Source organism: Gorilla gorilla, chromosome 5, assembly GCF_029281585.2.
Source record: "Gorilla gorilla gorilla isolate KB3781 chromosome 5, NHGRI_mGorGor1-v2.1_pri, whole genome shotgun sequence".
Classification (NCBI taxonomy): Eukaryota; Metazoa; Chordata; class Mammalia; order Primates; family Hominidae; genus Gorilla; species Gorilla gorilla.
This window is the reverse complement of record NC_073229.2, coordinates 21,672,938-21,689,080: the sequence shown is the minus strand read 5'-3', so window position 1 is coordinate 21,689,080 and position 16,143 is coordinate 21,672,938. Positions and strand designations below refer to the sequence as shown.

Sequence of the window (16,143 nt, the reverse complement as noted above, 5' to 3'; positions counted from 1 at the left end):
GTAGCTTAAGGTTCAGTTTTCTTAGAGGCAGGGGTCAGAGAGCATGTTTAGTTTTTAATTTCAAAGAATTTTCTAGAATCATATAGCACAGCAATAGAAAACAAACGTAATTGGTTAGTCTCCCTTAGCATAATGAAATTTTACCTGTATCCCATACAATCAGTCCCATTAATCCAAAGTGGTATAATATCCCTCTCATAAAAGTATATGCCAAAGTGGACTTACATTTTCACTAAATTCCAACTTGCAATGACCTGTTTCCCACAAACCATCTTTAATTCTTACAATTCGTTCTAACTTGTGTACTGAACATTTTTGACAAGCCCTCTGTGTCCATTCTCATTTCTACTTTCCTTAGCTACCTGGATTCTTTCCCTCACCCCCAGGGTTATGATGTCATTTTTATTTGTAAAACCTTCAGAAAGGACATGCCTGTTTGCTCACCACTGTATCCTGGCAGGTAGTACTTGACTACCAATTGTCATGCATGACATAGTGGTTACAAGCACTAGCTCTGTCGCTAGGCTGTCTAAATTCGAACCCAGACTCTTGCCACTGAACACCTCTTAACACCTTTAGCAGTTTCCTTAACCTCTCTTGCTTCACTTTTCTGATGGGTAAAGTGGGTAGACTGTCTTTATCTCATATAATCATGTGCGGCTTAAATGACCAGCAGCAAAAGTGCCTGGCATATACAAGTATTCACAAAATACATTAGGGAAGTAAGAATGACACAGGAGGGCAAACCATCTCGAGAATGGACCTCCTTAGCACTAGTTAGGTGCAGAACAATAATTCCTAACAATGTCCTGTTTCTTGCAGGGCATGTGCCAAAGCACAGGGAAATGGTACGGTGCAACAGACAAACCCTTTCAGTAAGACTAGGAGTGGGAATGGGCATGGGAGATGGGACTGAGACCAGAAGTGGCAAGTTTTGTAGGGATTAGAGATGTATCATCTCAAATTTATCCTGTAGACTGATAGGGGAAAAAGACCTGGTTCAAACAGGTGAAGTGGGACCCACCTGTCTACATATGCAGTGGACAAAACTGGAGACATGAATACAAAATATTTGGCTATTTTTCATACTTGGTGGAAGTCAACGTCCACCATTATCTTTAAATAAGAAAACATTTGGCAGTTTATAACACACATAAAAATTCTGTTCAGGAAAACTTAGTTTGCTCATAAACACCCATGTTTAGCTCTCCAGTCATTGATGGTCCTCAGCTCACTGGATCTTCATGAGGTTGAATCTTTCTAATTAGAGAAAGTATGTGTGGCCGGGTGTGGTGCCTCATGCCTGTAATCCCAGCACTTTGGGAGGCTCAGGCGTGTAGATCACCTGAGGTCAGGAGGTAGAGGCGAGCTGTGATCATGCCACTGCACTCCAGCCTGGCGATAGACGGAGAGTCCGTCTCAAAAAGAAAGAAAAAAAGTATGTGTGAAAGGTCCTTAACCAATACATCCTGCATACTATTTTCCCTAAAATGTACCAGATACAATAACCTCATAGCCACTTTAGATAGTTATGCAGTCTAACAAAATTATAACTGGGGCCTTTACATGAAGACTATCCAGAGCCAGTGCCATTTGACCATTTCTTAGCCCAGAATCAACCATACTAGCTTCTACCTGCCACTCTGCGGTGGTTAGCTCCAATGGGGTGGGTGGGTGCATTCTACAAGGCCATTCTGCCTGCCCTTCTCCAATCCTGCTTTGCATGCACTAAGATTCACAAACTACACTGTGAATCTATTTTACTCACTGTTTTGAAAAGCCAAAAACAGTTCCTTAAAAGAAGAAAATAAACAGTGGGTATACTGAGGATAAGAGCCCAAGATTTGTCAAGCTATCATGTGGGCAATGAACCAATTTATTTTTATCGTTATAAAAACAGGAGCTGGCTCATTACTTATCTGTTTCCATTACTAGGAAAACCAAAGCAGAAATGTATATAACAGGAACATGAATATAATACACCCTTTGGTGTTCTGCACCTAATGCTTTGAAAATGTTTTGATGTTTGTGAGGAAAATCTGAACTCAACCAAAGAAAAAAACCAGGAGACAATATGATAATAAGAGGCATATTTTATTCAGTTTCCCAGTAAGTCAATTAGAAACATGCACTGCTAAAATGCAAGTTACAATTCAAATGGTACCATAAATAATTAGAGTACACACTGAGCATTTTCAGAAATCAGCTTCCATATCTTGATCACTAAATGGAAAGGTTCTTCAGAACAGTCCCTTACCCTATATACAGAAGGAGAAGAAAAATTAAGGATGCCATAATGACATCTATCAGAATAACTGGAAAACATTTTAATTTAGCATACATTATTGACATGTAAAAAACACAAATGAATTTGTCGTGAACATTTCTATAAGGAAGACATTCCATTAGGAGAATGATAAAATTCATGTTGAATATATGCTGGAACTAGGATACTATTAAGAAAGAAACACATTTATGAAGCCCAATTGGCAAAGATGTCATTATAACTAAAGGAGGAAAATTACATATTTGAATATATGGCTTCTTTCCTATCTTCAACATTCAAAAGGGCCATTTCTTAACTACTTCGCCTAAATTTTATCATGCTGATTCCTTTGTTTCATCTCAGAGATTTTATTTCTACCCCATATAGCTAGAATTCTGCTTACAAATGATAAAATACAGGTAAAGCATAAGAGGAATGCAAATATGGAACAAAACTGAGAACATCACATTTTACTTCCTCTACCACATACCATAAAACAGTACATAAATATTTCATATTGAAAAAAAAGTCCTGAGTACTTATTTTTGTTAGGAATAAAGTGGTACTTAATAATGGCAAAACATTTCTATTATTTTAAAACAAAATTTTGAGAAAGTAGAGTGAAATGAGATAGCTATCAGGGAATGAAGAAAACGGGATGTATTAATAACGATTTAAGGGTGAATATAAGATCCTCCCCCTGCTCAAAACCTCGAAATTCCAACCTCATTTCTGATGACCTTCAAGAATAAAGTCTATCCAGAGTGTAAAAAATGTCTATGCTTTCCAGATCTCAACTATTCTCCCAACCCTAGAAAAAACTGTAACATCTTTGAGAGCCATACCTAACACTTCTATGAGCCCTCAAGTCTGACAATCACTTGATATCACTTTTGCCATAAAGTATAATAAAAGCAAAAAATTCATGGCAGATAGCACTGGAAACTATACAGCTACTCTAAAAGAGGAATGCAAATTTATTAAGGAGCATTCACTAAATAAATTCAATCTAGTAGGTCTTGCAGAGTTCCAAATTGCACCTCAGCAAAATTACAGAGTGTAAGAAAATCATGTAACGTACATAAGACAGTTGATAGGGTTTCTTTCAAATAGGCAGTCTAGATATGCTACATTGGGGAGCATAAAAAACCCAGAGTATCTTTTTCATTTCCCTTAAAAAAAATGGCTCTGAATATTTTGTCTACTTTAAGACTGGAACACTGGTTAATAACGAGGTTTCTAAAGGGTAAGTTGGGGAATAGATACTAAAGGAGTTGAACAGTATTCTGAATATTCCAGTTTGTATTCTTTTGCATCTGCCTAAAGCTGAAGACCACTTTTAGATATATGCTATTCTGGTGGTTGCTGTTTTTCTAAGAATCATTAACATCCAATTTTGACAACCATGTGTTATGTGGAATCTCAGCATCCAGCAGCCTTTTATATTACTAAAGTTGACCACTATTTTTATTTTAGGGGAGGAGAAACTGGGGGAGGGGGAGAGGCAGGAAGTATGATAAAACAAGCACTTTACAGACGCACACCACAATAGCACTAATTCTAAATACCAAACACCAATAAAACCCAAATCATAATGCTGAAAACTAAAAAATTAGACAAAAAATAAATGAGGGATTGTTTTTTAATAAATCTTTTATAGGACAGAAACCTTAGCTCATGTCTTCTGGTTGTCATCATCTTCCACTGAGCTGCACCTAAAACACAAAGAACAAGTAACAAGCAACTTTGTTTTTTAAAGAACAGGTAATAGTTTTGAAGGTATAAGATGAACTGTTTCTAGTGGAACTTACTTAAAAAATTACATAAAATGAAGCCATAAACATCACCAGAAGCATCAAATTGTCAACTACTTTGGGTGAAAATAACTACAAAAGACTTGAATATGCAGCATATTATCACCGAAATAAATAATGGTGGGAAAATCACTACCCATTTCATTAAGGTAGAATAGCTGCACCTGTGACGCCTTAGTTAAAAGGCTTCACTCTACCTGAAGATGAAAATCACCTTGTATTTATTTTAGTAAGTCTAAACCGTGAAGAGACGGGGTGTAGGTTCAGAGGTGGCTTATTATATCATCTATCACCTTCCTGGCTGTAGTTCATTTCATGTCTTTAAATGGAGCAAAACCCACCAGAAGAATCAATGCTGCTATTCTGATTTTCCATTCTTGAATGCACCAAAATGTGCATGCTTGTTGTAATTAGGTGCCTGGGTGAATAAAAAAATCCCATTTACAATTTAAAAATATTATTTAAACCCCTAAAATCTGATTATTTTCCATATTTCTCTGGGAGACAAGCATTAATTTTACCCCCCAAACAGCAAAGATCACATATATTTCTGAAAAATTCTCTTCTACCATGTTAATAATACAAATTCCTTTGTGTTGCAAAACCAAGCTGATTTACACGATTTTGTCTTAAATTGTTGCTAAATGTTTATCTACACATGCTGTCAGAAATAACCTTGTTAAGAAGGTGAAGCTGGTGTCTCAGCAAATCAGACCCCTTGGAGAAGGCGTCGAATGGCCTGTGCCCCGTTTTCCTTTTTCTCTTTCCGCACCATCAAAAGGAAAAGTGAGAAAATAGCAGAAACATTAGTTAAATCCTGAATTATACCCCATAACCTACAGGAATAATCTCACTACACTGAAAGCTGACAATATTTGTAGGATTTTTTGAAATAATTAGGATCCTAATTATTAATAAACTGGTAATTTTGGCTAGGTTTACATCTTTAACTAATAATACTTTCAATTAAAAACTTTCAGGAAAAAACCAAAAGGTTGCTTTTAACTATTTATGGTTTACCTGACTTACCAGCACTGAAGACAAAAACTTTTAAAAATGGCTACAAATGCCTTGTTCACAAAAGACTTTATTATCTAGTGATGCATACTGAGAACATACAGAAATCTGCATGGTCCACTTCACATGCAGTAGAACAATCTTCACTTTACAATAAGTGAGTGTCAACTGTTTTATGCAATAGACAACACTTTAAAGTCACATTCTTAAAGAAAAGCTTCATTTACAAAAGAAATAAAAGGTAAAGAAGCAATTACCGCTTTTAAAAAGCAGCTGCTTTGTTCAAGAGTGGAAGGTTTATGCCTGTATTGAAAGACAACATGATCACAAATAATGAAAACAATGAACAAATGAAAAACACTTTTACCATAAAGCAGTACACTTTCAAAATGACATACAAATAGTTAAAAATTTCATTACGTTGTCTAGCCTTTAAATATGAGGACTTTCAGAATTAGGCCTCAACATTTGTAATTAGTAAATGAAAACTACGCATCGTTTCTATGTCACTAGGAACTATATTTAACAAAATGTATATAAAGTCTATAGCAAGTTGATTTAAAAAAAGTAAAGTTAATAAGAAACAGTACACTGAAGGCGCTCTATCCATCAAGCGCGTTCTCTTCCAATTTTAAATGTGATGAACAAACAGAAATTGTAACTATGCCACAGTTGCAATGCCAAAAAATAAAACAAGATCAGTTATCACACATGCAGGGAATTCTGCCACAAAGCTAACATCCCTCATTTGTCAGTTGTTCCAATAAAATAACATCTTAAAACACCAGAGATGTTGATGGTTTAGCTTACCTTCAGTGTACTGAATGCTGCACACAACCTGCTTTAAAAGGAGACCATCCCTGCAGGCAGGCTCAAGAAGGAACAGACCCCTTTCGGCACTGACTACACCAAGGGCATGCTGCTGTGGCCTGCACACACACACCTAGGAAAACGTGAATATAAACAGCATTTATGCTGGCCATTTTATCTCAAGACCAAAATGAAGCCAAGTCTGCTAAGAACAAATCAACCACCCAATATTACTACTCATTTCATAACAGATGCTTTTGTCTTTATGTGAACTGCAACCATATACATTAGCACTGTAATTTTGTGCAGTCTTGGCAATTTAAAACAGTTCTACAGTGAAATTTCACGTAAGACACAAAACAGATTAACTAACATTTCTAAAAGAAATATCACCCTTGGTGTTAATTCAAATATATCATGCTTCCTCAAATTTGCTGGAGAAATATTTATAAGTTTATATACATTAATAAACTGCTGTGAAATTTCTTCAGTCTTTGTATTTACTCAAACCCTTGGAGTTTCTTCATCTTGTTTAAATTTTTTCCTGGATGAAGGCATGCTGTAGGGCCTGGTTGATGCTAATTCGTTTAGCTGGGTCCAACATCAGAATCTGGTCCAACAAGTCCTTTAGCTGGTGTACTTTCTTACGTTGGTCTTCAGGAAGTCTCTGGCACCCAATCAAGTCAGCCAACAGGTCCTTAGTTGGATTAATGGTGCTCATAACAGTAACTTTCTCCTAAAAATAATTTTTAAAATGCGTGTCTCTAAATAAGTTACTAAGCATATATAACTTAAATCAGATTGTTTTGGGGTCTATCAAAAATATTAAAAACATACATACATACAAAATATATATACACAGTGCACATTTTGGGCAATGACAGACTGCACATATGATAGTGGTCCCTTAAGATTGGAATACCATATTTTTGCTCTCCCTTTTCTATGTTTACATACATACATACACTTACCACTTGCAAAAGTGCCTACAGTATTCAGTCCACCAACTTACAGTTCAGGCCTAGAAGCAAAAGGCCATACTACTTACCCTAGATGTGTGTGAGTGTATGCTGTGGTTATGTGATGCATGACTGTATCATCATCATCTATTCATTTAAAACTGTGCTGTGGTTTCCTCTATGCTGTACATCTTTTTAAAAGACCAGCCTGGGCAACACTGCAAAACCCATCTCTACTAAAAATACAAAAATTATCCAGGCGTGGTGGCACACAATTGTAATCCCAGCTACTCAGGAGGCTGAGGCATGAGAATTGCTTGAACCTGGGAGGCAGAGGTTGCAGTGAGCCAAGATCGTGCCATTGCACTTCACCCTGGGTGACAGGTGACAGAGCGAGACTCAGTCTCAAAAAAGAAAAAAAAAAGTCAACTCCAAGTTAGCAATGAAAATTTACAATAAGATAAGCATGAGCTGTTTGCACTGTACTTTCCCTACCCTGAAGTGGTAAGTGACAGACATGTAAATAAGTTAATACCCTGAAGTATTATTAAGTGCTCTGACAAAGACAGGGACATATGCTATAATAATGGGACAAAAATAAGGAAATCATTACTTCAATCTGGGAGTTTTCAAAAGGCTCATACAGAATGTGTATTTCAGCTGAGGCCTGAAGATGACACATTTTTTAGGGGGTTGGGGGTGAGGCAGCACAGGAAATGACTAAGCTCAGGGAGGTATGTTAGCAAAGGCACAAAGGTCTGAACCAGCACGCCTTCTGGCCAAATGTGGAAGGGTGGGGGTTCTGAGTGTACTGAAGAGAGGTCTGAAAACTGAAGAAAGCAGTTGGATTTGTCATTCTGAGGAACTTAAATGTTATTTCATAGGTAACAGGGAGCCAACAAAGGTTTTTAAGCAGGGACAGGAACATGACCAGATTTGTTTTCAGAAACATCACTCTAGCAGCAATAAGAAAGCTGGATGGGAAGCCAGACCAAGAAAGTAACCCAAAGAAGATGTGACGAGGGCCTAAATACGACCTATAATAAAAATAAATTAATTATGCTAGAAAAACATTTTAAAATCCCTACATCTTTTCCATGGTCTGATGTGTTTTATTTAGGAATTGGTCGAAAGCAAAAAGGAAATACTTACTTTTGTGTTTTTGTTTTTTTTTAATTCACCAGCTCCTAGTATGATTTAGTACTCAATTAATTAACAATAAAATAACTATTGAATGCTGCATTTAAAACACTTACCCTCTCTGTTACTTTATCAACTTCTATGTACATGAAGTTGAGATTTTGATCAAAATGCTGATCTTTGAACACACCTTTTCGAATCATCTACAAAACAAAACAAAAACTTGGGTTTTGAACTATTATGAAACAGTCAGGCCTACTAACAATTTAATTAATGTACAATAAGTCAAATAAGTATGTTATTTAGTCTCTGTAGGTTTGTTTTATCTCAGATTCCCTTGATCCCAGGAATTCATTAACATCTTTGCAAAAGCAAATACCAATGCTGTACCTAAAACTACTTAATAACATGAAATTATATTTGTCCAGGCAGTGACTTAAAACAATTATAACATCAAATTGTCCTTTCACTATTTAAAATTGGAGAGTCAACAAAGACTTTAAATTATTTCTTCCTAAAAATATCACAGAACTCAGGTTTTTTCTCCTTGGCAGTTAGGAAACCTAATGCCACTTTACTAATTATGTTCCAACAGCCCTGATACAGGTCAGACTTCATTAAAACTAATACCAACATAGCTCATTTTTATGTAACTTATTCTAAAAAAAGTCCAACCTAATAGAATTTGGACAATATGTACAAATCAGCCTGGTCAACATAGTGAAACTCCATCTCTACAAAAAAATTATTAAATAAATTAACTGGTTGTGGTGGCACATGCCTGTAGTCCCAGCTACATTGGAGACTGAGGCAGAAGAACTGCTTGAGCCCAGGGGTTCGGTTCAAGGCTGCAGTGAGCTATAATTGTACTCCAGTCTGGGACACAGAGCAAGATCCAGTCTCAAAACAACAACAACAACAAAACACAACTGAAAACCATACAGTTTTCTGACCTTTACAAAAAATGCGTAAATCTTTAGAAATTCAGCAAATAGGCTGAAATCTTAAAAAGCTAAGTTACAGCCGGGCGCGGTGGCTCATGCCTATAGCTACTCGGGAGGCTGAGGCAGGAGAATGGCATGAACCCGGGAGGCAGAGCTTGCAGTAAGCTGAGATCGCACCACTGCACTCCAGCCTGGGCGACAAAGCAAGACTCCATCTCAAAAGAAAAAAAAAAAGCTAAGTTATGGCCCTCAGATACTTTAATAAATGCTTACATTCTTGCTTCATGTTAAACAGAAACTAGCATTATAGCTGAAGTATCAGGGGTGAGTTAGAAAGATATTAAATGAGAAAAGGTACCAAGAAAGGTACCTTACTTTCTCAAATAACCTCCAATCTTTAATAAATTAATTAACATCAAGTTCCTCTTACAATATCTAATATTCACCTATTCATTCTCTGACCACTAAGCACGTTCTTGTATTTTACCTAATTCGATCTACATCTTTTTCCATTCTGTCTTCCAAACATTTTGAAACTTTTACCAATAAGGGTGTATCCCCAAAATATTGCTGCTCTCTGTCCATCATTGAAAAAGTTCTCTTATCCTTAGCGCTTGGCTGATTAGAACCACTAATTTAAAACACCAGAAAAGGGAAAGACACTAAGAAATCATGATAGCCATCTACCCACCTTTCTGAAATTTTTGTTTTATAGCTCACTAGTGGTGAGCAAGTGTCAGCAGTCTTGTCAGTTAATAAGAAACTAAGACCTTAAAGAAGCTCATGCTAATGTCTTACCTTATTTGGCATCTTTCCTTTGAGATCCATTGCAAGCTTCAGCATATGGTTATTGGTTTTGCCAGGGAATAAAATTTTTCCAGTATAGAGTTCGTATAAGGTGCAACCTACAGACCACATATCTATACCATAGTCATAGCTTTTACCTATAACTGAAAACAAAATCAAAGTTTTAATATACGAGGATAAAGAAAACTGACGACTATTAATTTTTATTTCCACTAATGAGGGGCTACCTTAGCCCCCACAATCTTCATGCCTTAGTTTGACAATTAGTTTTGTGTTCTTTCCCACTAATTCTTAATAGAGACTCAAACTTAAAAACCTTAAAAATGGAGGTGTGGGGGAGGAACTTAAAGGGCAAAAGAAAATATGTATTTCTTCTCTTTTCTCATTTCGCCTTTGGTGGAGGTGCTAATCAGCCTCAACCAAGGCAACAGGAAAAAACAAAGGTCCCATACAATCCATAAATGTGATAATCAGACCTTGAATAATCAAGAGCAGTCTTCTAAAGTCGAGGATTTTCCACAACTGTTTTGCTACTCTTGCCCGACATGATCAAGACTCCTGTCACAACTACCTTCATTCCACCTGAGGAGGATGAACTTGCTATGGTTCCCTTCCTCATGAATGAACTCGTGCAGCTGCTGAAGTGTGATGGAAAACAGTGCTTAGACATTAAGTATGCGGTTTCCACCACATATGATGGCCCAGGTCAAAGAACATTAAGAAACTTACTGATTTCAGGAGCACGATAAAATCTACTGACAAGATAAGGTGTTATGTCATTATCCGCAACATGTGAAGCCGACCCAAAATCGCAAAGCTTTAAAATAGTTTTGGATTCATTAACCTGCAAAACATTTTTTCAAGGGAATTTAATTCAAGCCAGGAATAATTAATACAAATAAATAAAAATTATTGGCTTTGAAAAGTTTTATTAATTCCAATACTGAGAACAAAGACATTCATTTAAAAATTCCTTTTCTATTTATTTTTAATTCAATTTCCTAACTATGAAAAGTTAATATGTATCAAATATTCATTACAATGAGTAAAAACTGTTTTCAGTGAGGAAATGGATATCACAACGTACATTTAATTTTAACAACTGCATTTTTAAAAGGGTGGGGTACTGAGAGAAAAATCTAATTTCATGAAGCAAAGCATCTTCTAAAAAGACCCTGAATACCTGAATAAAGTCAAGTTTTATAACTAAGGAATCAGACTTAACTTTCAGTTGCCAGAGAATTACGATGGCAATGAAAGCAGAAGGGTGATTCAGAATAAACTTGGACAAAAACAAAATATTCATCTGAAGCTGCTATATGATCCCAAATTTAGCAATCACTTCAAGTCTAAAAAATATTAAATCCCTCAAATATAAAGAAGGTATTAGTCAAGAAAATGTTAAATATATCTGGCAAAACTGATAAACATGAACTCTATATTAGTCATTTGTTTCTTTTTTCCTTTGTAAATACTTCAACATACACAGTAATAGTGACATCTGCTGAGAAAGGCTGGAGTTGCTCCCATGACTGCTGCCACTCATGAGTCAGAGGCATGTTCAGGATTAACAAGTGAAGATAATTCATATTCCAGAGTCCCTTCCCCCCTTCAAAAGAGACACACACAAATTCCGAGTTGGGACTTGAACTTGGCCTACTGCTCCCACCCCAAAGCAGCATAACACTTTAGCCTTAGGCAGTCTCTGTGGGGAGACTGGACTATTATAAATGATATCCAGAGTTAAGCTATTAATAGGAACAGAAATGATTATTTTTAACTCCCACATTGATTACTATTCTTTTCATCTTGGGAATCAGAAAAGCATCTTAAAATAGAAAAGTTATTTTAAAACTTTTTAAAGTATAAGCTGAATTCAGCTACTTAAGCAGTTTCAATACCCACAGAAAACTTAAGAACCATTTTAAAATTAGAATCTATCAGTGGAACTCTTGGGCTGGCTAAAACGCCTTAAAGAATAGCAGGGTATCCATACTCATATGCACTTCAGTTTGCTACACAACTTCTACTCCTGTCATGAGGAATGTGGTACTTAAACCACACTGATACCTGAAATTACGAGCTAAAGGCTTTGGATTTTCATTAACAAAAATCAGCTCCGTCATTAAGGTCTATTTTTTCCTTCCCCAGGAAGAAGGGAAAACATTTCTTAAACGTATGTGAAAACCTATACTAGTTTAGCATTAGGTTTTAAAAACAAGAGTTTCTTCTGTGACACTGGCAAATGTGTTATTCTTTAACCTCCACAATGGTCACAGAGACGCTCACTGTAAATGACCTTTTAAATTGTACATGTTTTGCATATTCTTTGACATGAACCATGTATTTCACAGTTAAAAAACAAAAAATTGGCTCACGCTTATAATCCCAGCACTTTGGGAGGCCGAGGCGGGCAGATCACGAGGTTAGGAGATCAAGACCATCCTGGCCAACATGGTGAAACCCCGTCTCTACTAAAATACAAAAATTAGCTGGGCGTGGTGGCGCCTGCCTGTAATCCCAGTTACTCGGGAGGCTCAGGCAGGAGAATTGCTTGAACCAGGGAGTTGGAGGTTGCAGTGAGCCAAGATCACGCCACTGCACTCCAGCCTGGTAACAGGGCAAGGCTGTGCCTCATAAAAAAAATTGAGGTAAAAATCAACTATGAAATTGGCCACACAAATTTACACTTCATTTTTAATGTACCTACCATTTCAATGAAATTACTCAGCTCCCCTAACTCCAAGTTACATTAGATATACAATACAATAATAATTCAGACCAAACATAAAAATGGAATGCACCTCATTACTAATGTGGTTGTCTGGAAGGAAATAAAGGAAATATTTTAAGATATTAACAAAAAAGAAAAAGAGAAATATGAATTAAATAGCTTAGTTATTGATTAAAAAAAAACTCCTTAAACTTTAATGAGATCACCATTTTTTAAAGAATTTATCTTGGCCAAGCATGGTAGCTCACACCTATAATCCCAGCACTTTGGGAGGCTGCAGCAGGAGGATTGCTTGAGCCCAGGAGTTTGAGACCAGCCAAACCTCATCTCTAAAAAAAATTTTTTTTAATTAGGCAGTCATAGTGGCACGTGCCTGTGGGTAGTCCCAGCTACTGGGGAGGCGGAGGCAGGAGAACTGCTTAGGCTTAGGCGTTGGAGGTTACAGTGAGCCATTATGGCACCACTGCACTCTAGCCTGGGTGACAGAACAAGACCTTGCCTCAAAACAAAACAAAACAAAACAAAAAAACAAAAGAAAAAATCAAAAGTATTTATTTTGTTATAGCTCCAAGAGTTCCCAATAAAGAACACCTTACACGCTTAGCTTTTAGTCTTCAGGATCTCTCCTAGGCATCAACTGTAGGAGGACTGATAAAGAGAACCCATTTTAAAAAAATGAAATGCAGAATGTTACCAGCAGATAAGCTGGAATTCTCCAAGTTGCGAACACGCCCCAAACTGAAGGCCACAAAACAGGGTGAAGTAATGGGGCCGGGGAGGGGAGGAGTGTGTGTGTGCACTAATCACATCACTATGATAATATGTATGTGTTTCAAAATTTCAAAAACATATACATTGTGAAATCTGCATGTTACCACCAGAAGTCACTAGTCGAAGAGAATTAAGATTTCAAAAGGTGAGAACACATGGACACACAGGGGAACAATACACACTGGGGTCCGTCAGAGGCTGGAGGGTGAGAGATGGGAGAGGATCAGGAAAAGTGGGTACAAACCCTCCATGACACAAGTTTACCTATGTAACAAGCCTGCACATGTACCCCTGAACTTGAAAGTTTAAAAATAAAATAAAATAAACTTCGAAAGCGATGCCTTTAAATATAATACCTAACCACAACTGAGCTTTATTGTGTTTGAGCCCCCAGGAGCCACAGCTTAGGGAGCCATAAAATTAGCAAACAGAAGAGTACGGACACTCCTTATTTCAAAACAGCAACATGTGCAGCATTTTTCTAAAGATAACAGAAGAAACTCATTACTACAGTAAAGCATTCCAGGATTGGTGCATACTTTAAATCTATCAGTCAAAAGAGAAAAAAAGGGACAACTGCACATTTCCTTTTTCTTCATACTTGTCAATAAAATTTCACTGTCTGATTTCCAAGAAAGATAAAAAATTATTAGTCATGTGAAATAGGTTATTAATATACTGAACTATGCTCTAAGATGTCGTTTCTCATAGTAATAATATTACTGCTAGTAAGAAGTAAAATGTATGCTCAAGATGTACAGCGCAGCTTGGCTGTTTGACTTACCAGGATATTGTCTGGCTTGATATCTGCATGTAGGATATTGCATCTTTTAAGGAGTTTCAATGCCAGGAACAACTGCTGACTATAGGATCTTACAGCTTTAATATGAAGACCAACATCTTTACCATATTTTTTTAACACCTCTCGTAAGTTCATGCTTTTAGGAGAAAATTAAAAAAAGAAAACAAAATAGGAGTTAAAATGCAAAATGGAAATATAAAAAGGCAAAAACATTTGCAAGCATAAAGTAAAATCAAGCACAAAATAAAAATATGTAAGAACCAATATAAAATGATTTGATAAATCATTTTATATTGAAAGGAGAGCATATCAAATTGTATGTATATAACACAGTTTCCAAATAAATTCAATTTTCTAAATAGGTAGGAAGAAAGATATGCAAGGTAAAACTCCCATTTCGATTTTAGAATAGATTCACATCTGAAAACACAACAAAGCCATACTGTTGAAGATAAAAATTCCTTCCTTGAAGTATTTCATTTTAAGAGAGACTCTCTGTTGAACCCGGGAGGTGGAGGTTGCAGCGAGCCAAGACTGCACCACTGTACTCCGAGCGGAGCAACAGAGTGAGACTGTCTCAACAACAACAACAACAACAACAACAAAGACTAGCTGTTAACCGCAAGTTAAAAAACAAAAACCAGAGCTGTGTGGATAAAACAAATCAAATACGCAGAAAATCTGTTACAGCATTTATCCAAAATGAGATGGTAAAGATGAAGAAGTTAAATTTGCAATTTAATGCACAGGTTTTGACATTGTACCTGAGAGGCTCGAATACGAGACAAAGATGCTGCTTGTGATAGAAGTGCCTGAAGAGTCTCAGACAATGAAATTTGTCATCAGGATCAGCATCATTAAGTTTTTTCAAGAACTCTAATTCCTTTAAACCAGTCTTTTGCCTAAAATAAAAAAAAAAAAAATTGGGTTAAAATTGAATATATACAGAATTTAGGAGCACTAAATAATGTATTTGCTAGCCCCAGTCTGACGATCAGGTGATGTGTGGGAGGAGTCTGTATATTTTTAAGTACTAATAAATCTACTGAGAAATGGTGTCTCTATATATCATTCACATAACACTTTAGTTAGTCAACTATCATTATCATACACAGAGTTAATTTCCAAAATAATCACTGCTCAAAACAGAAACATTGAGGAACAAACCCATCTTATTTTGATTTTTAAAAAATTTTGATTTTGCCTGAAGGAACATCAATCTTGTATATTTTATCTCAAAACAGGCCAGGTGCGGTAGCTCATGCCTGTAATCCCAGAATTTTGGGAGGCGGAAGTGGGTGGATCACTTGAGGTCAGGAGTTCAAGACCAGCCTGGTCAACATAGTGAAACCCTGTCTCTACTAAAAATACAAAAATTAGCCAAGGGTGGTGGCGGGTGCCTGTAGTCCCAGCTACTCGGGAGGCTGAGGCAGGAGAATGGCTTGAACCCAGGAGACGGAGGGTTTGCAGTTGAGCTGAGATCCCACCACTGCACGCCAGCCCGGGCAACAAGAGCAAAACTCCATCTCAAACAAACAAAAACAAACAAAAAAAAACAAAACAAAACCCACATCTTGACATTATTTTTAACAAAATGGAACCACACTGCACACTAGTCTTGGTTCCTTTAAGAATGCAGTAATGGGCCAGGTGCAGTGGCTCATGCCTGTGATTCCAGCACTTTGGGAGGCCGAGGCAGGTGGATCACTTGAGGTCAGGAGTTCAAGACCAGCCTGGCCAACATGGCTAAACCCTGTCTCTAGTGAAAATACAAGAATTAGCTTGGCGTGGTGGTGGGTGCCTGTAATCCCAGCTACTTGGGAGGCTGAGGAAGGAAAATCCCTTGAACCCATGAGGCAGAGGTTACAGTGAGCCGAGATCATGCCACCATGCCACCGCACTCCAGCCTGGGTGACAGAGCAAAACCCTGCCTCAAAACAAACAAACAAACAAACAACAACAAAAAAACAGAACATAGTAATGGATGCCTTATCAAATTTTAACACTTGGTTATCTGAGGAAATTCTTGTTACAATTTGTCAATAAGCTACATTTTATAGTAAGCAGCTAAATACAGAA

At 36.9% G+C, this 16,143-nt stretch overlaps 1 protein-coding gene across 15 annotated transcripts in view; it reads right to left on the bottom strand.

Moving 5' to 3' along the window:
- Window positions 1-2,075: 2,075 nt before the first annotated feature.
- PRP4K (pre-mRNA processing factor kinase PRP4K) overlaps window positions 2,076-16,143 on the bottom strand; it is a 43,229-nt gene continuing 29,161 nt past the window's right edge. Inside the window, exons 10-21 of one of the 15 annotated variants that reach the window (XR_010134156.1) lie at window positions 14,829-14,966; window positions 14,047-14,200; window positions 10,487-10,601; window positions 9,749-9,900; window positions 8,123-8,209; window positions 6,370-6,643; window positions 5,908-6,040; window positions 5,355-5,400; window positions 4,756-4,842; window positions 4,422-4,498; window positions 3,936-3,981; window positions 2,076-2,258 (exon numbers count right to left, since the gene is read on the bottom strand). Coding sequence is in view for 1 of the 15 variants with exons in the window: in XM_055390945.2 (XP_055246920.1) it covers window positions 6,440-6,643; window positions 8,123-8,209; window positions 9,749-9,900; window positions 10,487-10,601; window positions 14,047-14,200; window positions 14,829-14,966 (850 nt within the window). In the remaining 14 variants the exon portion in view is untranslated. Of the gene's footprint in view, window positions 4,843-5,149; window positions 6,644-8,122; window positions 8,210-9,748; window positions 9,901-10,486; window positions 10,602-14,046; window positions 14,201-14,828; window positions 14,967-16,143 lie in introns of those variants that run through there. The other 14 variants (XR_010134151.1, XR_010134157.1, XR_010134160.1 and 11 more) reach the window with 14 other exon arrangements.